Raw genomic sequence first — 26,046 nt, forward strand, 5'->3', positions numbered from 1 at the left:
ATTTATGATACTCAGTACAGATATATTCACTGAGAGGGAAGCCCAAAGCTCTGATGAGAGACAAGGTTATCTCTGTCATTATGTGCCCCCCCCCCCCGACTATTATTTTAGCAACACTAATGGGGCCATTAGAGGGCAACTTAACTCCATCTGGGAGATCAGATGACCCGTTTACATTCCGTTACATCTGGATCCAGTACAGCCCCCCTGATACCCATGCACCAATGTGATGAGACCCCCTGGGAAAGGCTCAGAGCAATACAGACAATACGTATAATCAATATGCGCCTGGGCCCCCAGCCAATCACGATCTGTCGTGGAAGGTTCAGTACGAGGAATGGGCTGGGTCCCAGCTCCTTATCTCTCAAAACAAATACATTTCTGCTGGACAATCGGCTAAAGGTCAAGTGACCCTATTAATTCATTGCTCTCAGAGAGAAAGAAGACGGGGGGTGGGCATAATGGGCATCTTAATAAGCCAAGGTATTTCCCAAGGGCACATTTTGCCAGGACACTGTGGCCTGGGTGTGAAAAAAGCTTGCAATCTATTTAGCTGCCATTGTCCCTGTCTCTTCCACAGAATATTAGAGAATTCATGTACATCGACCTTTCTTTGTCTCATGGTGCTATGCCTTTAAATTATTAAAAAAGTGATTGGGTTCAATATCATAACAGAACAGATTATTCCATTCTGTCTCTACTGTCCACTTATGTCTGAATGGATCCAGCAGCCTCATCCACCTGAAACTCCTCTCACACTCTCTCGTGTCACAGCCATCCATCTACCTGTCTGTCCATTTACCATAAATACAAATATACAGAGAAGGAATGTTCTGGGCACACAATAAGCTATACCCTCATACTGTACTGTCTAAGGGAATCAATATGGCACCTCCCTCCTCCCATATGTATAAATACAAATATACAGAGAAGGAATGTTCTGGGCACACAATAAGCTATACCCTCATACTGTACTGTCTAAGGGAATCAATATGGCACCTCCCTCCTCCCATATGTATAAATACAAATATACAGAGAAGGAATGTTCTGGGCACACAATAAGTTATACCCTCATACTGTACTGTCTAAGGGAATCAATGTTGCACCTCCTCCTCCCATATGTATAAATACAAATATACAGAGAAGGAATGTTCTGGGCACACAATAAGCTATACCCTCATACTGTACAGTCTAAGGGAATCAATATGGCACCTCCTCCTCCCATATGTATAAATACAAATATACAGAGAAGGAATGTTCTGGGCACACAATAAGCTATACCCTCATACTGTACTGTCTAAGGGAATCAATATGGCACCTCCCTCCTCCCATATGTATAAATACAAATATACAGAGAAGGAATGTTCTGGGCACACAATAAGCTATACCCTCATACTGTACAGTCTAAGGGAATCAATATGGCACCTCCTCCTCCCATATGTATAAATACAAATATACAGAGAAGGAATGTTCTGGGCACACAATAAGCTATACCCTCATACTGTACTGTCTAAGGGAATCAATATGGCACCTCCCTCCTCCCATATGTATAAATACAAATATACAGAGAAGGAATGTTCTGGGCACACAATAAGCTATACCCTCATACTGTACTGTCTATGGGAATCAATATGGCACCTCCTCCTCCCATATGTATAAATACAAATATACAGAGAAGGAATGTTCTGGGCACACAATAAGCTATACCCTCATACTGTACAGTCTAAGGGAATCAATATGGCACCTCCTCCTCCCATATGTATAAATACAAATATACAGAGAAGGAATGTTCTGGGCACACAATAAGCTATACCCTCATACTGTACTGTCTAAGGGAATCAATATGGCACCTCCCTCCTCCCATATGTATAAATACAAATATACAGAGAAGGAATGTTCTGGGCACACAATAAGCTATACCCTCATACTGTACAGTCTAAGGGAATCAATATGGCACCTCCTCCTCCCATATGTATAAATACAAATATACAGAGAAGGAATGTTCTGGGCACACAATAAGCTATACCCTCATACTGTACTGTCTAAGGGAATCAATATGGCACCTCCCTCCTCCCATATGTATAAATACAAATATACAGAGAAGGAATGTTCTGGGCACACAATAAGCTATACCCTCATACTGTACTGTCTAAGGGAATCAATATGGCACCTCCTCCTCCCATATGTATAAATACAAATATACAGAGAAGGAATGTTCTGGGCACACAATAAGCTATACCCTCATACTGTACTGTCTAAGGGAATCAATATGGCACCTCCTCCTCCCATATGTATAAATACAAATATACAGAGAAGGAATGTTCTGGGCACACAATAAGCTATACCCTCATACTGTACTGTCTAAGGGAATCAATATGGCACCTCCCTCCTCCCATATGTATAAATACAAATATACAGAGAAGGAATGTTCTGGGCACACAATAAGTTATACCCTCATACTGTACTGTCTAAGGGAATCAATATTGCACCTCCTCCTCCCATATGTATAAATACAAATATACAGAGAAGGAATGTTCTGGGCACACAATAAGCTATACCCTCATACTGTACAGTCTAAGGGAATCAATATGGCACCTCCTCCTCCCATATGTATAAATACAAATATACAGAGAAGGAATGTTCTGGGCACACAATAAGCTATACCCTCATACTGTACTGTCTAAGGGAATCAATATGGCACCTCCCTCCTCCCATATGTATAAATACAAATATACAGAGAAGGAATGTTCTGGGCACACAATAAGCTATACCCTCATACTGTACAGTCTAAGGGAATCAATATGGCACCTCCTCCTCCCATATGTATAAATACAAATATACAGAGAAGGAATGTTCTGGGCACACAATAAGCTATACCCTCATACTGTACTGTCTAAGGGAATCAATATGGCACCTCCCTCCTCCCATATGTATAAATACAAATATACAGAGAAGGAATGTTCTGGGCACACAATAAGCTATACCCTCATACTGTACTGTCTATGGGAATCAATATGGCACCTCCTCCTCCCATATGTATAAATACAAATATACAGAGAAGGAATGTTCTGGGCACACAATAAGCTATACCCTCATACTGTACAGTCTAAGGGAATCAATATGGCACCTCCTCCTCCCATATGTATAAATACAAATATACAGAGAAGGAATGTTCTGGGCACACAATAAGCTATACCCTCATACTGTACTGTCTAAGGGAATCAATATGGCACCTCCCTCCTCCCATATGTATAAATACAAATATACAGAGAAGGAATGTTCTGGGCACACAATAAGCTATACCCTCATACTGTACAGTCTAAGGGAATCAATATGGCACCTCCTCCTCCCATATGTATAAATACAAATATACAGAGAAGGAATGTTCTGGGCACACAATAAGCTATACCCTCATACTGTACTGTCTAAGGGAATCAATATGGCACCTCCCTCCTCCCATATGTATAAATACAAATATAGAGAAGGAATGTTCTGGGCACACAATAAGCTATACCCTCATACTGTACTGTCTAAGGGAATCAATATGGCACCTCCTCCTCCCATATGTATAAATACAAATATACAGAGAAGGAATGTTCTGGGCACACAATAAGCTATACCCTCATACTGTACAGTCTAAGGGAATCAATATGGCACCTCCTCCTCCCATATGTATAAATACAAATATACAGAGAAGGAATGTTCTGGGCACACAATAAGCTATACCCTCATACTGTACTGTCTAAGGGAATCAATATGGCACCTCCCTCCTCCCATATGTATAAATACAAATATACAGAGAAGGAATGTTCTGGGCACACAATAAGCTATACCCTCATACTGTACAGTCTAAGGGAATCAATATGGCACCTCCTCCTCCCATATGTATAAATACAAATATACAGAGAAGGAATGTTCTGGGCACACAATAAGCTATACCCTCATACTGTACTGTCTAAGGGAATCAATATGGCACCTCCCTCCTCCCATATGTATAAATACAAATATACAGAGAAGGAATGTTCTGGGCACACAATAAGCTATACCCTCATACTGTACTGTCTATGGGAAACAATATGGCACCTCCTCCCATATGTATAAATACAAATATACAGAGAAGGAATGTTCTGGGCACACAATAAGCTATACCCTCATACTGTACTGTCTATGGGAATCAATATGGCACCTCCTCCTCCCATATGTATAAATACAAAAATACAGAGAAGGAATGCTCTGGGCACACAATAAGCTATACCCTCATACTGTACTGTCTATGGGAATCAATATGGCACCTCCTCCTCCCATATGTATAAATACAAAAATACAGAGAAGGAATGCTCTGGGCACACAATAAGCTATACCCTCATACTGTACTGTCTAAGGGAATCAATATGGCACCTCCTTCTCCCATATGTATAAATACAAATATAGAGAGAAGGAATGTTCTGGGCACACAATAAGCTATACCCTCATACTGTACTGTCTAAGGGAATCAATATGGCACCTCCCTCCTCCTATATGTATAAATACAAATATACAGAGAAGGAATGTTCTGGGCACACAATAAGTTATACCCTCATACTGTACTGTCTAAGGGAATCAATATGGCACCTCCTCCCATATGTATAAATACAAATATACAGAGAAGGAATGTTCTGGGCACACAATAAGGAATGTGCACAGTTTCAGGAATCCCCCCCAGGCAGGGGCTGAATGGATGGCTGGCAGTTGCACTGGGTGGCCTCGAGGAGTCGATGGGTGCATCTGTATATTCTTAGCAGCTTCTGCAATTCACACCGTGAATAAATATAACAGAAGGGCCGGCTGGGCTACGCTGGAGACTAATGTAGGTGACATTGTGCATGAACTCTGACTTTGCCCCTGAGGTTAGAGAGGGAAGGGGAGGGAGGGATATAATGTCTGGGAGACAAGGTGGCGTTGGGGTTGGAAAGAGTGGGATCCAGTTCTCAAGCCCATCGCTCAGCCTCCCTGACTGGCCTAGAGCTGTGTCTCACATTAATGCCCGGGGCCAGAGTAATATCATACATGGGAAATGGCACCGCTCTCTTTCTCCTCACATGTCTCTCCACTCTCTCTTGCTTGGGGGGGGGGATAAAACAGCCTCCATATGCTGCTGTAGGTCACCAAGTAGCACCCCATCTAAGCTTGCCCCCCAAACTCCGCTCCCACATAGCACATTGCCTTCCACTCATTTCCCTAAATCCCTTGTTTTTCTTGGCTTCTGTCCCCCCGGGTGATTTATCTGTTGGACTGATCCATAAAACATATTTGTTCTTTGCTGGTTTCTCCGTAAGTTTCTGTGAATTGGATAAACAGGGAAAGAATCGAGCGCAGCTAAATGCTCAGCCATTGCTACTGGTTTCTGTACAACTAGTGCCTAAGGGCCGTGTACCCGGGGTTGTTCATTTTTTTTTATTTCACTTTTTTTCAGCAGCTCTCAAGTTCGCAATTTCAGCAGTCAGGTTGCTAGGGTCCAAATTCCCCTAGCAACCATGCATTGATTTGAATAAGAGACTGGAATATGAATAGGAGAGGCCTGAATAGAAAGATGAGTAATAAAAAGTAGCAATAACAATACATTTGTAACCTTACAGAGCAGTCGTTGCTAGATGGGGTCAGTGACCCCCATTTGAAAGCTGGTAAAGCATCAGGAGAATAACTAAAAAACTATAAAATAAAAAAAATAAGTAATGAAGAGCAATTGAAAAGTTGCTTAAAATGAGTCATACTAGATTATACTAAAAGTTAATTTATTGGGCCTATACTGGTACAATACCATAGGGGAGGGACTGGGTCACACACAATATAGCTAAATGACCCAGATATAATTGGGGGGCAGTAATCATGGACACCTTCCTTTAGGGCAGAGACACACTCGCAGATTCGGGAAAATCGTTGCCCATCGACAAATTTCCTCTTCTTTGGGGCGACTAATCTCCCCGAACTGCCTCCCGCCGGCGGGATGGCAATTGGTAAACTTCATTTTCCGAAATCGCCTCACGAGGAAACTCCGAATCGCTCTGAGCGCCATCCCGCCAGCGATTTACATTCTAGCCGGCGAGAGGCAGTTCCGGGAGATTAGTCGCCCCAAAGAATAGGTGATTTATCAGCGGGTGGCTAAATCTCCCAGAATCTTCACGTATTCCCTTACCCTTAAGCAGCTCTGGGAAGGGAGGTTGCCTACTCTTTAGGGTCAGGGCACTCTCTCAGTTTCGGGGAGACTTATCTCCCCGAACTGCCCCGCGAAAGCTAGAATGTAAATCGCCTGTGGGATGGCACTCAGATCACTTCGTTTTCCGAAGTTGCCTGAAGTTTCCTCGTGAGGCGACTTTGTAAAGCGAAGCACACCTATAGCCATCCGGCCAGCTAGAATGTAAACTGCCGGCAGGTGCGCTTTGTTTTCTGAAGTTGCCTCACGAGGAAACTTCGGGCGACTACAGAAAACAAAGCATTCCGAGTGCAATCCATCCGGGCCATTTACATTCTAGCCGGCGGGAGGCAGTTCAGGGAGATTAGTTACCCCAAAGAAGAGGAGATTTATCACCGGGTGGCTAAATCTCCCAGAATCTTTGCGTATGCCCTTACCCTTAAGCAGTTCTGGGAAGGGAGGTTGCCTACTCTTTAGGGCCATGGCACTCTCTCAGTTTCGGGGAGACGTATCTCCCCGAACTGCCCCCCGAAGGTTAGAATGTAAATCGCCTGTGGGATGGTACTCGGAGCCCTTCGTTTTCTGAAGTTGCCTAAAGTTTCCTCGTGAGGCGACTTTGGAAAGCGAAGCACACCGATAGCCATCTGGCCAGCTAGAATGTAAACTGCCGGCAGGATGGCTATTGGTGCGCTTTGTTTTCCGAAGTCGCCCGAAGTTGCCTCACGAGGAAACTTCGGGCGACTCCAGAAAACAAAGCATTCCGAGTGCAATCCATCTGGGCCATTTACATTCTAGCCGGCGGGAGGCAGTTCGGGGAGATTAGTTACCCCAAAGAAGAGGAGATTTATCACCGGTTGACTAAATCTCCCCGAATCTGAGCGTGTCTCTGCCCTTAACAATGAGCTGCAACAAGCAACCCAGAATGTCCCGACTGGAGTGTGTTTGGTCCCAGGTCAGACAGTTATAGGGTGGGACTCAGATACTGGATTATATAAAATACCAGGGTACAGATTAAGGTGGCCATACATGGATAGATCCGCTCGTTTGGCGATGTCGCCAAACGAGCGGATCTCCCTCCGATATGCCCACCTTAAGGTGGGCAATATCGGGCAGATCCGATCGTGGGCCCTAGGGCCCAACGATCGGATCCTAGCATTCGGAAAACGGGCGGTCGGATCGCAGGACCGCATCAACGAACAGATGCGGCCGCGATCCGACGGGATTTTTAAACCCATCCGATCGAGATCTGGCCGACTTTCGGCCAGATCTCGATCGGGGAAGCCCGTCGGGGGCCCCCATACACGGGCCAATAAGCTGCCGACACAGTCTGTCGGCAGCTTTTATCGGCCCGTGTATGGCCACCTTTAGATGTATCAGTAGCAGATACAGAATGTTGCTGCGTTAGGAATAATTTGCACAAATCAAACACTGCCTCCCCTGGCCAAACAATAGTAAGGAAGCTCTTGGATGTAGAAATAGGGTTAGAAAAGGTGAAACCTTGTGTAACTCTGAGGTTTAATCAGACAACAGACGAGCATGAGAGGTGCCAGTGTGAGAGGGAGTTGTGGGAATGAAAGAGATTTGAGTGGGGAGAGATGATTATAATAAAAGGTAATTGGGAAGGAGCACATCCGCAGGGCTCTCACATTCAATATGGGATTATCAGGGCCACAATGTGTCTGCTCTGAGAAAAATGGGGCTCCCCAGGAGGTCTTTATTACAAGGCTGGGGGCCGAGAGATTGTTTTGCCAATGGGATTCCAGTCTATAGAAGGGAAGTGAGCGACATAAGATTATTGTACTTTCCTCCTTTTTTTTTTAATGGGGGGAGGTAATTGTATGATGGGGGCAAAGGTATTACAATAAGGGGATCTATATGGTCGGTTATTAATGGTTTGCTGCTCTTCACAATTGTCATGCTCAGGAAGTGAGCCGTGCAATATGGCAGCTCCACTTCATACGCCCCAATTTAGACTTTTTACTCTGTGTAACTGACCAAAGCCTGGACTGACAGGCAGGACGTATAGAATTTATAATCCCTGACACCTTCCTACTGGATGTGCCCCACAGGGAGCAGATAAAAGAAACTCATCTCCTCCTTCTGATCCTTTTCTAAGAACCTTTGAGAATTCCTCAGGCCAAAGGAGAATAAAGGAATCTCTTTCTGTAACTATATCCCTGTGTCCCATTCTCTGTAAGGCTCCTCGCATAACAAAGGCCTTCCCCTGCCCAAATTCCCTACAGTGTCATCTGTGCTCTCCTACAGGCTCACAGCCAGATGTACTACTATCAGTACACTATGAGGTATAGCTTAGTGTGTGCCCAGAGCATTCCTTCTCTGTATATTTGTATTTATACATATGGGAGGAGGGAGGTGCCATATTGATTCCCTTAGACAGTACAGTATGAGGGTATAGCTTAGTGTGTGCCCAGAACATTCCTTCTCTGTATATTTGTATTTATACATATGGGAGGAGGAGGTGCCATATTGATTCCCTTAGACAGTACAGTATGAGGGTATAGCTTATTGTGTGCCCAGAACATTCCTTCTCTGTATATTTGTATTTATACATATGGGAGGAGGAGGTGGTGCCATATTGATTCCCTTAGACAGTACAGTATGAGGGTATAGCTTATTGTGTGCCCAGAACATTCCTTCTCTGTATATTTGTATTTATACATATGGGAGGAGGTGCCATATTGATTCCCTTAGACCAGGGATCCCCAACCTTTTGAACCTGTGAGCAACATCCAGAAGTAAAAGGAGTTGGGGAGCAACACAAGCATGAAAAATGTTCTTGGGGTGCCAAATAAGGGCTGTGATTGGCCATTTGATAGCCCCTATTTGGATTGTCAACCTACATTGAGTCTCTGTTTGGCAGTACACCTGGTTTTTATACAACCAAACTTGCCTCCAAGCCTGGAATTGAAAAATAAACTCCTGCTTTGAGGCCACTGAGAGCAACATCCAAGGGGTTGGAGAGCAACATGTTGCTCACGAGCTACTGGTTGGGGATCACTGCCTTAGACAGTACAGTATGAGGGTATAGCTTATTGTGTGCCCAGAACATTCCTTATCTGTATATTTGTATTTATACATATGGGAGGAGGAGGTGCCATATTGATTCCCTTAGACAGTACAGTATGAGGGTATAGCTTATTGTGTGCCCAGAACATTCCTTATCTGTATATTTGTATTTATACATATGGGAGGTGCCATATTGATTCCCTTAGACAGTACAGTATGGGGGTATAGCTTATTGTGTGCCCAGAACATTCCTTCTCTGTATATTTGTATTTATACATATTGGAGATGGAGCATTGGAGCTGCCATAGTGCACTTCCTTGGAGCCATGGAGCAGTGCAGGGTCAATGGAGAGAAGCCGTCTCTAACCAGGGGGTTGGGCAGCGGTACATTCTTGCAGCCACATAAATGGAAATTCGGGGGCAGCCATAAAAATGACTGGGGGGCACAAGAACAATTTGGAGGCTGGAATAGAGAATGGCTGGAGCATTTAACCGGATATGTTCAAAGGAGGCATTGGACAAAGAAAGGCAGGGGGAGTGGGCCCTTAATTATCATCAAGCTGTCACAGCCTCATTATGCCTCTATATTGCCCACTTCTAATGGCTCCGCATTTTTGTCTAGGCCTTTAAATTATTGACTCTAAAGTGACAACAGTGCAATTAAAAGTGATTTCCGGGGGGGGCGGTTACATTTTGACAAGTTGTGGGGGGCGGGTGCACGAGAACTGATCCCAGGGTTTACATAGGAAGGGTTCGGGGAGGGAGGCCTGAACCCCTTGAGCTTCGGGTGGGTGACATAGTTATACAGCTCTATGGCACAAGATCAGTAGCACACAAGGCTAGTGTAGCTCATTTCTGCAACATACTTCCACAAGTCAGAACCAGCAGTGCAGGCAGCAGGAACAGACGCATAGTTATTTAGGGATTCCATCCCCTTTAAAGTAACCATGCTTTTCCTGCACTTTCATTCCCGACTGGGCTGGACGTGTTGATTCCCGCGCCAGGATTCCTTTCACGTCTCACAGCACCTATGATTGTGCCCTTATCAGTGTGGAGGGAATCAGGGAGATGTTATCAGTGTGAATTTAAAGAGACAGAGGATGTTGGTGGAATCCACTGCATCAGGCAGATAGCGGTTCAGCGAGGAAGATTTGAGACAGACAGACAGAACGCCCACGATGGACGCCTCGCACTGCTGCACCTCAAAAACATTCCACTTGCGCTCTGCAGCAGAGCTTACTATCCGGGGGATTATCGCTGCTACTGAAGTCGTGCATCAGGGCCGATGCCTTTGTGCCGGTTCCATGGAACGAGGGGAAAATACAAGTATTTCTATTATGTCTATAAGCCCCGTTGCAACAACCCCTGCTCCTTGTTATTCTTCGGGTTTCCATGAGCAGAACCAGAGGGGCATGGAACACTTTTTCTGTCCTTGGGAAATATTTGTACAGGAAAAACCTAATCACGGAATTTCCACCTTTAAATAGTGGTACGTCGCTTTAAGGCACTTCAGTTTATTTATTTATTGTATAAAGTTCCGGGGGTTGTTTGTTTGGCCCTAGCTAGAGTTCCTAGCAAAAACAGGCCCCCGCAGCCAGCAGAGTAACCAATGAAAATGCCCCTTTAAAGGGGTTGTTCTCCTTCAAACACTTTTTTCAGTTCAGTTGGTTTCAGATAGTTCACCAGATATAAAGACTTTTTGCAACTACTTTCTATTTTCTACAATATTTATAATATTGAAGTGTAAAGTGTCATTTTTCACCTAAGGACAGAGACAGACATTCAGATTTGGGGAGATTAGTCGCCCAGCGACAAATCTCCTCTTCTTCGGGGCGACTAATCTCCCGAACTGCCTCCCGCCGGCTAGAATGTAAATCGGGATGGCAATTGGTGCGCTTCGTTTTTCTAAGTCGACCTCACGAGGAAACTTGGAAAATGAAGTGAGTGCCATCCCTCCGGCGATTTAGATTCTAGCTGACGGGAGGCAGTTCGGGGAGATTAGTCGCCCAAAAGAAGAGGCGATTTATCACTGGGTGACTAAATCTCCCCGAATCTTTGTGTGAGCCCTTACCCTTAAGCAGCTCTGGGAAGGGAGATTGTCTACTCTTTAGGTTCAGGGCACACAATTAGATTCGGGGAGATTTAGTCGCCCGGTGATAAATCTCCTCTTCTTCCCCAAGAAGAAGATAAATCGACTAATTTCCCCAAACTGCCTCCCGCCAGCTAGAATGTAAATCACCAAGGGGATGGCACTTGGAGCGCTTCGTTTTCCGTAGTCGTCCAAAGTTTCCTTGTGAGTCGACTTTGGAAAACGATTTACATTCTAGACGGCGGGAGGCAGTTCGGGGAGATTAGTCGCCTCGAAGAAGAGGAGATTTGTCGCCGGGCGACCATTCTCCCTGAACCTGAGCCTGTGCCCTGACCCTTAAATGTTCTAAATTGATACATTTAGTTGATACATTTGTTATCTCTGTTCCTGCTGAGCAGAATCTGATACAAAAGTTGCACTTATATTCCACACAGATACTGCTGAGAAATGTATCAACTAAATGTATCAACTAATTGCATCAATTAAATGTAGTAAATTGTAACAGTTCAGAATCTGCTCCTAGACCACGGAGCTGCCAGACTGAAACATTCATCTTTAAACTTTCATTTTGGAAAAAGTAATTGAAAAAAGTCTTTATTTCTGGTGAATAATATGAAAACAACTCAACTGAAAAAAGTGTTTGGAAGGTGAAAAACCCCTTTAAGATAAAGGGTAACTGAGCCAGCTCGGTGGGAAGCAATGGGGAATTGGGGCTCATTTACAATGGATGCAATTACAAGGGTGCTAAGGGGCGCAAAATAACAATTTGGAATGGCATTTGGGACCCTGCAGAGCAGATTGGAAGGATGAGCTGTATGAGAAGGAAGATGGGGAGGGTAAAAAAAGCAGGGGGGTCCTAGTGCAGAGAAGGGGACACACATGAAAAGCACTTATCCGGCAGCAGGAAGCAAGTATTTTATAGACAGAGCAGGAGTTAATGGAAGTAACATGGCAGGGAAAGGATGCAGAATGAATACTATGGATGCCCTTCAAAGAGGCAGGAGATCACACTCTGGGGAGACATTTGGAAATGGAACTTCCCGTGCTGCAGAGCCGTCTCCAAGCAGAGGTGGTAGGAAGGCTGAACATGGCCCAAAGGCTCCAAAGAGGGAAAGGGGGGGGGGGAAGGGGCAATTGTTAACTAAAGACGGGTTCTAACTTCTTCACTCTGAACTGGAAATACTCTACACTGGATTAGCTCATCTGGACTGGGAACCAGTAAATGAGAGGCCATAACAACATGGCAGCTCCTACCCACATGAATAAACATAAGTAATGTCCTGGGCCCATGTGAGAAAATAACCCCGGGAAGTATCCGTTTCAGGCCGAGTGCTGTCTCCTGCCTCCCTACTAACAATGGCTGCCCCCCGGGGAGGGTGCATGTGAGGCATTGGGCTCATAAATAAGCTATTTACATACATAGCTGAACTGATATGCTAATGGAAGCACATTAATAGGAGCACACCTGTATTAGCGGGGCTATATGGGAAAGCCTAGCCCCGAGGGAGGCACAACTATAAACGCCTTTGTGCTCTGATGATGGGGCTGAAATGGAACGGGGGGCACTCAATAAAGAGCTGGGACCTGGTGCCTCCAGCAGTAGAATACGGCTCTGGCCTGGACACAGAACAATAGCAAGGAAGGGTTTATTCATTAACTAATTGAAAGGTAATTAAGTCTTCAAAAGCAAAGTTCCCGCCTTGGAGAGAGGCTCGACAACGTACCGATCAAGTGCGAGAAATCCCAGCAAAGCTTTTGTTATGATACAGTCTGGGCTTTTGTAATGAAACAGCGGGTTGGGACAACCCAAGAAAGGGTTGGGGGTCTCGAGGGGCTTTATATGCTGAATGTCTATAGTGAGTATCTGTGCTACTATAAAACTACAACTCCCTGCAATTCTACAAGCGACGCCGGCTGCTTTTCTATGAACTGAACATGGAAATGATCTGCATTGCAAATGTCTTTTGTACCTGCCTGTTCTATAAAACAGAAAGCTACACCTTCAAGTGTGAGGCAAACACAGACAAGTGTTGAGCTGGGCACATAGCAATAGACTTTTATACCTGCCCAATAGATATCTGGCCAATTCCCAGTCACGCAGGTCATCAGATTGCCCCCAGTGATGTCATAACAGCCCCCCTTTCTGTAAACTGAACCCCTTATGATCAGAAATCTCATCCTTTTATAAATGCAAGAATGGCCAGACTTATGTACCCCCAAAATGAAAGGCCCACAGTTTGGGCACCTTTGCATTGCAATGGCAGGCCAAGAAGACCCTGGTGGGGACCGCTATAGATTGTAAGCTCTTAAATACAAGAGCCCTCTCTTCATTAAATGGGTGGTTCACCTTTAAGTTAATTTTTAGTATGTTATAAAATGGCCAATTCTAAGCAACTTTAGTTTTTGAATTATTTGCCTTCTTCTTCTGACTCTTTCCAGCTTTCAAATGGGGGTCACTGACCCCATCTAAAAACACATGCTCTGTAAAGGCAGAGACACACGCTCAGATTCGGGGAGATTTAGTCGCCCAGCGACAAACCTCCTCTCCTTCGGGGCAACTAATCTCCCCAAACTGGCTCCCGCCGGATAGAATGTAAATCACCGGCTGGATGCCAATCGGTGCGTTTCGTTTTACGAAGTCGTCCGAACTAGCCTCACGAGGAAACTTCAGGTGACCTCTGAAAATGAAGTGCTCTGAGTGCCATCGCACCGGCGATTTAGATTTTAGCCAGCGGGAGGCAGTTCAGGGAAATTAGTCACCCCGAAGAAGAGGCGATTTATCGTCAGGCGACTAAATCTCCCCGAATCTGATCGTGTGTCTCTGTCCTAAGGCTACAAATATAATGTTATTACTACATTTGATTACTTTTCTTTCTTTTCATTCCTCTCCTATTCATATTCCAGTCTCTAATTCAAATCAGTGTATGGTTGCTAGGGGAATATGTACCTTAGCAACCAGACTGCAGATATTGCTAATTGGAGAGCTGCTGAATAAAAAGCTTAATAACTCAAAAAATATTAATAAAAATGAAATCCAAATCTAAATTGTCTCAGAATATCCCATGGGGTAACCAAATAGCCAACCACAGCATTTATTTGGCACCAACAGGAACTTTTTTCATGCTTCTGTTGCTCCCCAACTCTTTTTACATTTAAATGTGGCTCACGGGTAAAAAAAGTTTGGGGATCCCCGCTGTACATCATAGTAAAAGTTAACTCTAAGGTGAACAACCCATTTAAATGAGGCACAGGAAAGGGTCGCTAGGGCAGCCAATGGCAGATATTTACTGTTTCGTTCTTTTTACATGTCTCGGAGGAATGGAATTTTCCAGCAAAGGCTTTATGTCTGTAAGTGGGGAGTCTGGAATAGAGATAGAGTGTGATGAAGAGGAAGAGCAAGCAAAGGACACACACAAACGACCTTAGCAGACAAACAAGAGCACAACATAAACGGCAGCCAGAGATGCTGGAATAGCTCAGCCCAGACTGGGGGAGACAAGGTTCAGCTGCTGGAGGTCACTCATCTCTGAGGAGCCTGGAAGGGGAACACGGATAGACTTGAGCAAACAACAGTGAATAGACATATGTATAGTATGGCAGCAGCACCTAGCAGGGAGCCTTTACTATGGTCATTTCATACAAATAGAGGCACATATAAGCTTTTATTTGCTAGTTTATATGGAGTCAATAAACCTGCCTGTATGTTTATACGTTGTGGGCAGGGATCACATATAAACTCCATGCCTTTAATGACTTGGCTGGAATCAAACCTAGGACCCCGCACCCCTAGGTAGGACCACAGTGAATGAGAGCGAATATCTAGTCAGTTATTGACACCCGCCTTCAGTAGGGTTCTGCAGAGCATTCCACTGAGGGAGTTCAACTTTAATATCCTGGGACTGCCCTTATGGATCAGGGAAGAATTGGGAACAGATGTTGGGTCTCCACATGGCTCAAACCGGACAGCCTGTCACCTCATCTCCCCTCCGCTTGAGGAATTGCAGCTGATCTACTGCAGACCCCCCAATCAGACTTCCAGCAGGGCCAACTCACTGAGTGCGAATACCCCCAGGAGGAAAGGAAAAGGCAATGTGAGACACAACATTAGCTCTACAGATCAGTTGAGGGGGGGGGGGGTAGTGGTTGTTTGGGGGTCAGATTTAATGACCCCCAGTCTGGCTGGTTTCCCTGACCCCTGCAGATGATAGAGATCTTGACAGAGAGAGAGAGAGAGAGAGAGAGAGAGAGAGAGAGAGAGAGAGAGAGAGAGAGAGAGAAGGGGAATCTGAAGTCAGAGTTATGGGGTATTGATTCACTTAGACAGTACAGTATGAGGGTATAGCTTATTGTGTGCCCAGAACATTCCTTCTCTGTATAGTTGTATTTATACATAAGGGAGGAGGAGGTGCCATATTGATTCCCTTAGACAGTACAGTATGAGGGTATAGCTTATTGTGTGCCCAGAACATTCCTTCTCTGTATAGTTGTATTTATACATAAGGGAGGAGGAGGTGCCATATTGATTCCCTTAGACAGTACAGTATGAGGGTATAGCTTATTGTGTGCCCAGAACATTCCTTCTCTGTATATTTGTATTTATACATATGGGAGGAGGAGGTGCCATATTGATTCCCTTAGACAGTACAGTATGAGGGTATAGCTTATTGTGTGCCCAGAACATTCCTTCTCTGTATATTTGTATTTATACATATGGGAGGAGGGAGGTGTCATATTGATTCCCTTAGACAGTACAGTATGAGGGTATAGCTTATTGTGTGCCCAGAACATTCCTTCTCTGTATATTTGTATTTATACATATGGGAGGAGGGAGGTGCCATATTGATTCCCTTAGACAGTACAGTATGAGGGTATAGCTTATTGTGTGCCCAGAACATTCCTTCTCTGTATATTTGTATTTATACATATGGGAGGAGGAGGTGCCATATTGATTCCCTTAGACAGTACAGTATGAGGGTATAGCTTATTGTGTGCCCAGAACATTCCTTCTCTGTATATTTGTATTTATACATATGGGAGGAGGAGGTGCCATATAGATTCCCTTAGACAGTACAGTATGAGGGTATAGCTTATTGTGTGCCCAGAACATTCCTTCTCTGTATATTTGTATTTATACATATGGGAGGAGGGAGGTGCCATATTGATTCCCTTAGACAGTACAGTATGAGGGTATAGCTTATTGTGTGCCCAGAACATTCTTTCTCTGTATATTTGTATTTATACATATGGGAGGAGGGAGGTGCCATATTGATTCCCTTAGACAGTACAGTATAAGGGTATAGCTTATTGTGTGCCCAGAACATTCCTTATCTGTATATTTGTATTTATACATATGGGAGGAGGGAGGTGCCATATTGATTCCCTTAGACAGTACAGTATAAGGGTATAGCTTATTGTGTGCCCAGAACATTCCTTCTCTGTATATTTGTATTTATACATATGGGAGGAGGGAGGTGCCATATTGATTCCCTTAGACAGTACAGTATAAGGGTATAGCTTATTGTGTGGCCAGAACATTCCTTATCTGTATATTTGTATTTATACATATGGGAGGAGGTGCCATATTGATTCCCTTAGACAGTACAGTATGAGGGTATAGCTTATTGTGTGCCCAGAACATTCCTTCTCTGTATATTTGTATTTATACATATGGGAGGAGGTGCCATATTATTCCCTTAGACAGTACAGTATGAGGGTATAGCTTATTGTGTGCCCAGAACATTCCTTCTCTGTATATTTGTATTTATACATATGGGAGGAGGGAGGTGCCATATTGATTCCCTTAGACAGTACAGTATGAGGGTATAGCTTATTGTGTGCCCAGAACATTCCTTCTCTGTATATTTGTATTTATACATATGGGAGGAGGAGGTGCCATATTGATTCCCTTAGACAGTACAGTATAAGGGTATAGCTTATTGTGTGCCCAGAACATTCCTTATCTGTATATTTGTATTTATACATATGGGAGGAGGTGCCATATTGATTCCCTTAGACAGTACAGTATGAGGGTATAGCTTATTGTGTGCCCAGAACATTCTTTCTCTGTATATGTCCATTTCCACATGGGAAGGCGCTACATTGAAGACTCTACCCAGTTAATCAATTAGTGGAAGGGGTCTCAGAATTAGCAGCTGTGCCCTTAGTACCTGTTTTGTTTATATCTCTTTCTCTCTCAGCTGAGGCTGGACATCCTGAGGAATGGGCTGAAGAGGAATGCTAGTTATGCCAGGGAGCTCCCCTTTTCCACCCCAAACCTTTTGTTCACAGGCTGAAGAGATTCCTTAGCATCAAAATGCCAGAGGATGGGAGGAAGGAGGCCCCTTTCATCTGGTAGGTGTTGGAAAGCACAGGAAATGACAGTGTTAATGCCCCGGCCATTCACTGGGATGAAACATTATCGGAAGTGTAAAGCTTTAGCACCAGCTGCTGCCACTGACAGCCCTACGAGCCTGCTTTTCATCCGCTGTTAAAAATAAATGTCTTGTTGCTAGGATCAGTCACCATAGCAACCAGATACCAGTTAATAATGTCTCTCTCTCTCCCTGGCGGTGAGCAATAAATGATGACTTTGTGCATATACCAACCCAACCATGAACTTTCCCTTCTGCTTTACACCCCACTCTGTCAGATAGCTTAATGGGCGGATTATCTTTTCCTTCACCCAATACTATCACCTCACTATGCTTTGCTGCAAAGGAACGAGCAACGCCCTGTGTAAATTCCACTCTCTGCCCACACGCGTGTAATTAAACGGCGCTGGGTCACACTTTCCTGCCAGGACCACAGATAAGCACATACAAACATAAGTCTCCCGATGAAAAAAGGAGCAATTATGGTGCAAAACATGCCAGCGCTCTCCAGCTTTAATAGGTCTGTGGATTCTGACAGGAGCAAACAGTTCAGTTTAGATTACAAAACCAGAAAAACATGTTCTGCCAAATGCATATTTTCATGCAAGCGCTGCGCCCGGCTGCTGAATGCATTCCCCTGTGTGCTGCCTCTATAGAGACTGCCCATTATACTGAAGGATTCTGGGTAGATAACCATGTCATTGCTTCTCTCTTCAAGGTCCCTTCTTATTATACAGTCATGCCATAGCCAAAAAGGTGTAGCTCGTTTCAGTTGACCAACGGCAATCACAAATGCATAAGTTCCCTTACCTGGCATCGGCTGAACACGTCAGTCAGTGCAACCCGGATATTGAAATGATTCAGCACCTTGATGGCCTGCTCTTTGGCTTTCTCCGAGCAATCGACCCAGAAACACTTTCCCTCTCCAACTTGTGAGCGAAGCTGCGTGGATGGAAACAGGGACATTGGTTACTATAGGGTCCATTCAATATTTACCTATACCAGAATGCAAGAGCAATAAGGGGCACAAAGCTGAAAGGGCACTTTTTTATATTTTACCCTGGTTTAGTAATTGAGCCCTGATACCGGTCACTACATTTTCCCACCACACACAGAGGCCTGTAGGTGTGAGGTTTCCCCGTGTTTATGGGCATCCTCCCCCTTTTTAACTCACTGTCTCATAGGGCAATCCGCAAGTCAGGATCACTCTTGCATCTCGACGGGCAATCTGAAATAGAGAGAAATAATTTAGCATTAGTTCCCCACAGACCGGCTAAAGAAGAGGGCAGCAAAGCCTGTCTTTAATGGAATTGCAGGCCATCTAATCAGACAGGTCTGGAATTGTAATATAAATTATTTTTTGGGAAGAGAGGGTGATAGTAAATCAACTGGTGGAAAATAAAAAAAAAAAGTACTAAATGCTCCACAGGGGAAAAATGGCATCAACAATTACGGCTGCCCATTAGTATAAGAAATAGCTGCAGCTTGTGGGCTTTGCCCAGCCACCTGCTGGGTAAGGTGGGTAGCTATATTTAAAGGGGAACTATAGTGAAAAGGAAAATTTAATATAAGCTTCCTCATGCTGAAGTAAGAAACTTTCTAAATACAGTCAATTAAAAATTCTGTATTGTTTCTGAAATAATCAGGTTTATCTTCATTATCCCTCTCTCAGCATCTGTTTCTCTTCATTCTGTCTTCATGCAGCAGTTGGGTGTCAGATATTCATGAACAGTTAGATCCAATATATCTTATAGGGGGCTTCCTTTCCTAGCAGATGTATAAGAGCTCACTCAAATAACCAGTATTTACTATTATTATAAGATGTAACAAAATCTAACAAAATAACCGCCTTTTGCACAAATTCTGCATATAGAGAGACATGATTTCTGCTGATTTTAATAGAGTGAGCTCTTCTAGGCGAAAGGAGCCCCACTATAAGATATATTGGATCATTCATCTGACACCCAAGTGCCGCATGAAGAAGAGTGAGGAGAAACAGATGCTGAGAGAAGAATAGTAAAGATAAACTTGGTTATCTCAGAAACGGTACAGAATTTTTAATTGATTGTATTGTGAAAGTTTATTTTTTCAGTATGCTGAAGCGATTATTAAATTTTCATTTTTGGGGTGGTTCACCTCTAACAAAGCAACATCAGCAGAGCTCCCATTACCTACCAGAAACCAGTAAGTACAATAGTACCAACTACCACGGCAGTTAAATGGAAGAACTGGACTGTGTATAACCAGGTAATACAGTTTGTTGGCAGAGGGTTTAAGAATTCTGTAGATTTAAGGGGTCTTAAATAACAATAGTTCCTGTACAGTACATTTCTATTCGGTTTTAATGATAATGACACAAAGCCAGGCCTGGACTGGCAATCTGTGGGTTCTGGCAAATGCCAGAGGGGCTGCTATAGGGTCCCATAGAAAGTCACTATTTAGGGGGGCTGGTGAGGGCTGTTTGGGCCTCTGTGTACCTGAAATGCCAGGGCCTATTTTAATTCTCAGTCCGGACCTGCACAAAACCCCTGTATCCCTGCCAAGCTGCTCTATAAGGGAAGTGAAGTGGGCTTTACATGATATGAGTGATGGGAATCATACATAGTAATATACCTGTATAATCATTTCTGCCACAGATTCCAAACTGTCCTACCTCAGCAGCTTTCCGGTGCTCATCGTCATTGTCTAACATGAGGACGTCCACCCCGAGGCAACGCAAGTAGCGCCCGAGACCCTGCAGCATGTTGTCACAGATGACTCTGAAGTCGCGTGGGGTAATTGGCTGCATCGGAGCATTGCTGGTCTTTTCGGGCGAAGGGGATTGCAAATTCTATTGTGGTTAAAAAAAACAGAAGCTGCAATTGTATCATTCAGCCATTGCAATTGAATACCCTTAAAGGGATTCTGTCGTGATTTTTATCGTGTCGTTTTTATTTCTAAATGACACTGTTTACACTACAAATAATTCACTTTACAATATACAATATCATTCCTGAACCAGCAAGTGTATTTAGTTGTAATATTGGTGTGTAGGTGCATCTCAGGTCATTTTGCCTGGTCATGTGCTTTCAGAAAGAGCCTGCACTTTAGGATGGATCTGCTTTCTGGCAGGCTGTTGTTTCTCCTACTCAATGTAACTGAAATTTGTCTCAGTGGGACCTGGATTTTACTATTGAGTGCTGTTCTTAGATCTACCAGGCAGCGGTTATCTTGTGTTAGGGAGCTGCAATCTGGTTACCTACTCATTGTTCTGTTAGGTTGCTGGGGGGAAAGGGAGGGGGTGATTTCACTCCAACTTGCAGTACAGCAGTAAAGAGAGCACAAGTCACATGACTGGGAGCAGCTGGGAAACTGACAATAAGTCCAGCCCCAGGTTTCAAAATTAAATATAAAAAAAATCTGTTTGCTCTTTTGATAAACGGATTTCAGTGCTAAAGTCTGCTGGAGCAGTGACACGTTTTGAAAAAAAAAAATGTTTTTTCCCATGACAGTATCCCTTTAATACCTTTAGCCAGTGTGCAGACAAATCCCCCCCAGTGCTACTCTGTATGAGGAAATGGCACCTACCTGCTTCCTTACAGTTGTGTTCTTCTGATGCATTCTTTTCTCAGAGCCTGATTTAGACGCGGAGTTGCCCTTGGGGCACTGTTGGAAATTTGGGTTGAGTCCAAACCTTGTAGGATCCTGATGCAGGACTTCATACACCTCAAGCAGGCAATAAGCATCAGCGGCTGGAGCCAGAGAAGAGTATAAGGGGCAGATTTATCAAGGGTCGAAAATTTGAATTCAAATTTGAATTTTTTTTATGGTTAAAACTCTCAAATTCGACTGGGGAGTTGTCCAAATTCAATTCGAGTTTTTTTTTTATTAAAAATTCGAATTCAATTTCCGAGATTTATCATACTTTGGCCCTTTAAGAATTGGTATTTAACTATTCGCCACCTAAAACCTGCTGAATTGCTGTTTCAGTCAATGGGAGATATCTAGGGATCAATTTAGAGATGTTTGTAACCTTCCTGACATTCAAGTTTTTTCGAAACTCGAAACAAGTTTGATCTAATTCGATTCGAGTTTTCAGGTTGTTTCAATTCGTCCGACTAATGATAAATTTTGATTGGTCGAATTTATGCGAGTTTATGGGAGTATTTTATGTAGTTTATGTGCATCATGTGCATTATTTATTACTGGTTAGAGGGCTTGGCTGAAACATGCAAATACACATGTAGGGCATTTATGCTCCTGTAACACTATTTAGTGGCATTTTCCAGTATTTTGCATTAGTAACTCGTCGCATCTCACCTGCATACAAGATCTGCTGTTCTCGAAGAGGCCTTTTATCCCAGTTCGACAGCTGCTCGGTCTTGTCCAGCGGTTTCCCCAAAATGTCCCGCACTAGAAGGCTCAGTCCCTTCTCCGACTGCTGAGAAAATCTGTCTTCTGAAGGTGGCGCATCGGCAAAGACATCTACGGGTTCGCTCTTTCCCCGGGGTCTATGGGGCACACGCTGGAGCTGTACATTGAACATGCCAATTATTTTTATGTAGAAACACGCATGTAGCAACTTACATTCTGTTAGCTGCCCTGGAACAACATGTCCCAGAATCCCCAACTTTCAGCTGTTAGGGGATCCTTGGACTTGCTTGCACATCCCTATACTAGCACCGGTATCTCAATAGTATTTACACCCTACATGCTTTTCCCATCTATGCAAACTAGTTCTTTCCAGGATGTTGCCCAACCACTGGAGATGCTGGGGTTTGCAGTTCAGCAGACACATTTTAGGGTCCTTACCTGTTTATGTATTGTGTAGAGATCTAAAATGCCACATGTCTGCTTTTCCAGTCCCAGAAATTCAGGGTCAGTGGCTTCCAGATTTTGGATATCCCCCAGAACGCTGTAACCTACACGAGGACACAAGGGGGTCAGTTATCTGGTGACAAGTTCCTCTCTAACTATGGGGCTTATCAATTTTATGACCATCATTTTGTAACTAAAAACCCCTGTTTTGCAAAATACATGCATTAGCTTAGATAGATGTGAGTTGATCAATTTTTTCCTCCTCTGTAACTATGCCATGACAGTGGGGTGCATACACAACAGGCATAAAATGCTGTGCTGATACTTACTCAGTTTTGTAATTGCTGCACAAGAGAAGAGATTCTTGATGAGCTGGATAAGCCCTTCCCTCATCATCAGGGTCTCACTGTTGCTGTTGGACACATTTAAGTGCAACAAATCCAGCAGAAACACTTCCTCCTTCAGTGCCACCTGTATCAGAGACACCGTCTGCTTCCCCAGCCCTCCAAACATGGGTCTCCACTCCATATCCACGCCAACAATCTGGCCATCCTAACATAGGACACTCTAGGTTAATATACTCAAAATATAACATACTCACAAATACCCCCATTTCAACCAAAGATTGCCTTTCATTAGTCTAAAGGCTGATCTTTTATGGTATCTGAATACGTGTAGCCAAATTTGACAGATTAATATTGGTTGTGACCATCCAGCCAGCATATATGCCTTTTGAATTGTATAATCTTATTGGTGTGTGCATGGTCGTCTATAGAGATGTTTTTGGGTTCAAGATTTGTTCAGGGCCCCCATAGTCAGTCCTACATTTAAGGAACCAGGGATCTCTATCAGGACTGGAGGTACCTGCTAGTAGGGAAGCTATGAATACACTATTTTGGATTCGGCCGAACCCACGAATACTTTGCGAAAGATTCGGCTGAATATCAAATCCTAATTTACATATGCAAATTAGGGGTGGGAAGGGGAAAACATTTTTTACTTCCTTGTTTTGTGACAAATAAATCACCCAATTTCCCTCCCTGCCCCTTATTTGCATATGCAAATTAGGATTCGGATTTGGTTTGGCCGGGCAGAAAGATTTGGCAGAATCCGAATCCTGATGAAAAAGGCAGAATCCCGAACTGAATCCCGGATTTGGTGCATCCCTACCAGCTAGTCATCTTTGACTAATACAAATTAGGGACTAGTCATATTAGGGGAGACACCATGGTTAGGTGCAGCAATATTATTGCTGGCCCCTGGGTGTAGGTAAATAAACAGGTATTGGTGTAGATAAAACTTTTGGGTAGTTTTATTGATAATGTTACTTCCCGCAGTCTGCGTTACCTTCAAGACACGTTCCCTGCAGAGTGACAGGTCATCAGCGCTGCGCAGGAAGTGAATCTTGTCCCTGGGAATCGGGAGCTGGTAAAAGTGTTCCTTCCTGGTCTGCAGATTATCAGGAACATTCTCATTCTCCAACAGCCTGTAACATTAAGCAGAGCCTGAGAGAAGGAACCAAGGCAAGGGGGGGGGGGGTGTATTCATTAATAAACTTTTGGGAAATGGGAGTGCAGGGAAGGAGGAAGCCATTCTGACAAGGTAGAACATTTGACATGTTTTAAATGGATATGACAAAAGCCTGTATATTTAATAAAGGCAAAGCCTTTCATCTTGCAGCAGGAAGTTCTATTTGCACGCTGCGAGCAAACAGAAAAAACACATTCTAATTTCATTCCGGCGATTTATGGCTTTAATCTGCCCAGTGACAAATGGAGTCCATGGGGCTGGTTTACACTGGAGTACAGAAGTTAAAGGCCCCATTAATAACATGCAGTGTATACAAAAACGTCCCCAGTAATGACCACATAAACCCATTTTAGAGGAGTCCTGTGGGAAATGACAAGTTTCAAGTGTTAATCTTTATTCCTTCAGGAGACAGGCCCTTCTTGCTGGACGGAAAGCAGGACCAGCCGGGGTCAGAGGTTAGTAGGGCAAGGAATTCTGGGAGGAATGGAAAGTCCATAGCAGTTACTGCAGGAGAGGAATTTTCCCACAGCATTCTGGATGGCATCAGTATGAGAACCCATCATGCCTGCTATCTGGGCAGCGCAGATATCTGGGATAACTCCAATAATAGCAGTATTCACAAGCAGCCAATATTACCTCATGAGTCTCTTGGCTTTACACTGAGTCAGCAAGGCTCTGGCCAAGAATCTGAACATGGCAGAGTGAGGTCATAATTCAGAATAATGCATCTTGGGGTTTATTGTATTACTATATACTGATTTGCTGAATAATAAGGCTACAGAGTCTGTATTTTACCTACATGCTGTACCTGCCCTAGAACTGTAGCCAATTGGGGACATAGATCAGCTCCCCAAACGTCTGTCTTTGTGCCTTGTGCATTGAAGGAATACCTTTCTACACTGACCAACAATAAGGATCTGTGTGGACCATGATGCAGGTGCTGAAGGTGTTAATTCATAAACACTGGCTTGTAATAGGTAAGAAGCCAGAGGTCTCTCTGTCTCTCTCCTCCTGAACAGGTTGGAGCAGAGGTTCCCACGCTGCCCTGAAACAGTCTCTTTATTCACAGCTACAGGCTGGCCTTGTGCTCTTTGCAGCGCCATGCCTGATAGACAAACACAGCACAACACTATGTACTGCTATGTGTGCACACGTGCAGGAGTCAATATTTGTGCAAACCATTTAGAGATGTGCGATTGTGTGAATTTCCTCTGGATTCTTATCCGGACGTGACCCAGGGTGCCAATGTAGAGGTGAAGTCATTTATTGGCACTGCTGTAGCCATGTCTCCTGCCCCCTGTGTGTATCAGGTCAAACACTGCAAGGGGTGAGAGCATTAAAGGGGTGGTTCAACTTTAAGCGAACTTTTAGTATCTTATAGAACTTTTCAATTGGTTATCATTATTTATTTTTTATAGTTTTTGAATTATTTGCCTTCTTCTTCTGACTCTTTCTAGCCTTCAAAGGGGGGGATGGTCACTGACCCCATTTAAAAACCAAATGTTCTGTAAGGATATACATGTATTGTTATTGCTACTTTTTCTTACTCCTCTTTCTATCCAGACACTCTCCTATTCATATTCCAGCTGAAATTACAAACTGGAAAGCTGCTGAATAAAAAGCTAAATAACTCAAAAACCACCAATAATAAAAAATGAAAACCAATTGCAAATTGTCTCAGAATATCCCTCTCTGCATATACTGAAAGATAACTCAAAGGTGAACAACCCCTTTAAGGTAAAGGTTTAAGGTGCTTTGGGTGCCACTTACTGGTCCTGAATGCTGAGGTCTTGCAAACAGTCAGAGACAGCCAGGGGAAGGGCTTCTTTAGGGAGGCCAAAGCGTAGAGCCCAGCGGGCGGCAGTAGCATAGTCACTATAACGGACTAGTAGGGAGATCAGCTGTTCCTGTAACCAGCGGTTGTTCTCAACAGTGTTCTGAAAAGGAAGCATGAAAACATCTATAAAAAAAGGTTCCGTAATGCCTGAGAGAAACAATATGGCAGCTTCCAGTACATACATATGAACACAAATGGAAAGAAGAAATGTTCTATACTGTACTCTA

The 26,046-nt window shown here is 43.8% G+C and overlaps 1 protein-coding gene across 2 annotated transcripts in view; it reads right to left on the reverse strand.

The window, feature by feature from the left end:
• Positions 1 to 26,046, reverse strand: part of exd3.L (exonuclease mut-7 homolog) — a 96,258-nt gene that overhangs the window by 44,381 nt on the left and 25,831 nt on the right. For both annotated transcript variants that reach the window (XM_018229408.2, XM_018229407.2), the window contains exons 12-20: positions 25,753 to 25,919; positions 23,800 to 23,938; positions 22,782 to 23,004; positions 22,447 to 22,556; positions 21,955 to 22,165; positions 21,223 to 21,386; positions 20,309 to 20,485; positions 18,830 to 18,883; positions 18,466 to 18,597 (exon numbers count right to left, since the gene is read on the reverse strand). In XM_018229408.2, the coding sequence (XP_018084897.1) occupies positions 18,466 to 18,597; positions 18,830 to 18,883; positions 20,309 to 20,485; positions 21,223 to 21,386; positions 21,955 to 22,165; positions 22,447 to 22,556; positions 22,782 to 23,004; positions 23,800 to 23,938; positions 25,753 to 25,919 (1,377 nt within the window). The remainder of the gene's footprint in view (positions 1 to 18,465; positions 18,598 to 18,829; positions 18,884 to 20,308; positions 20,486 to 21,222; positions 21,387 to 21,954; positions 22,166 to 22,446; positions 22,557 to 22,781; positions 23,005 to 23,799; positions 23,939 to 25,752; positions 25,920 to 26,046) is intronic.

Source organism: Xenopus laevis, chromosome 8L (genome assembly GCF_017654675.1).
Source record: "Xenopus laevis strain J_2021 chromosome 8L, Xenopus_laevis_v10.1, whole genome shotgun sequence".
NCBI lineage: Eukaryota > Metazoa > Chordata > Amphibia > Anura > Pipidae > Xenopus > Xenopus laevis.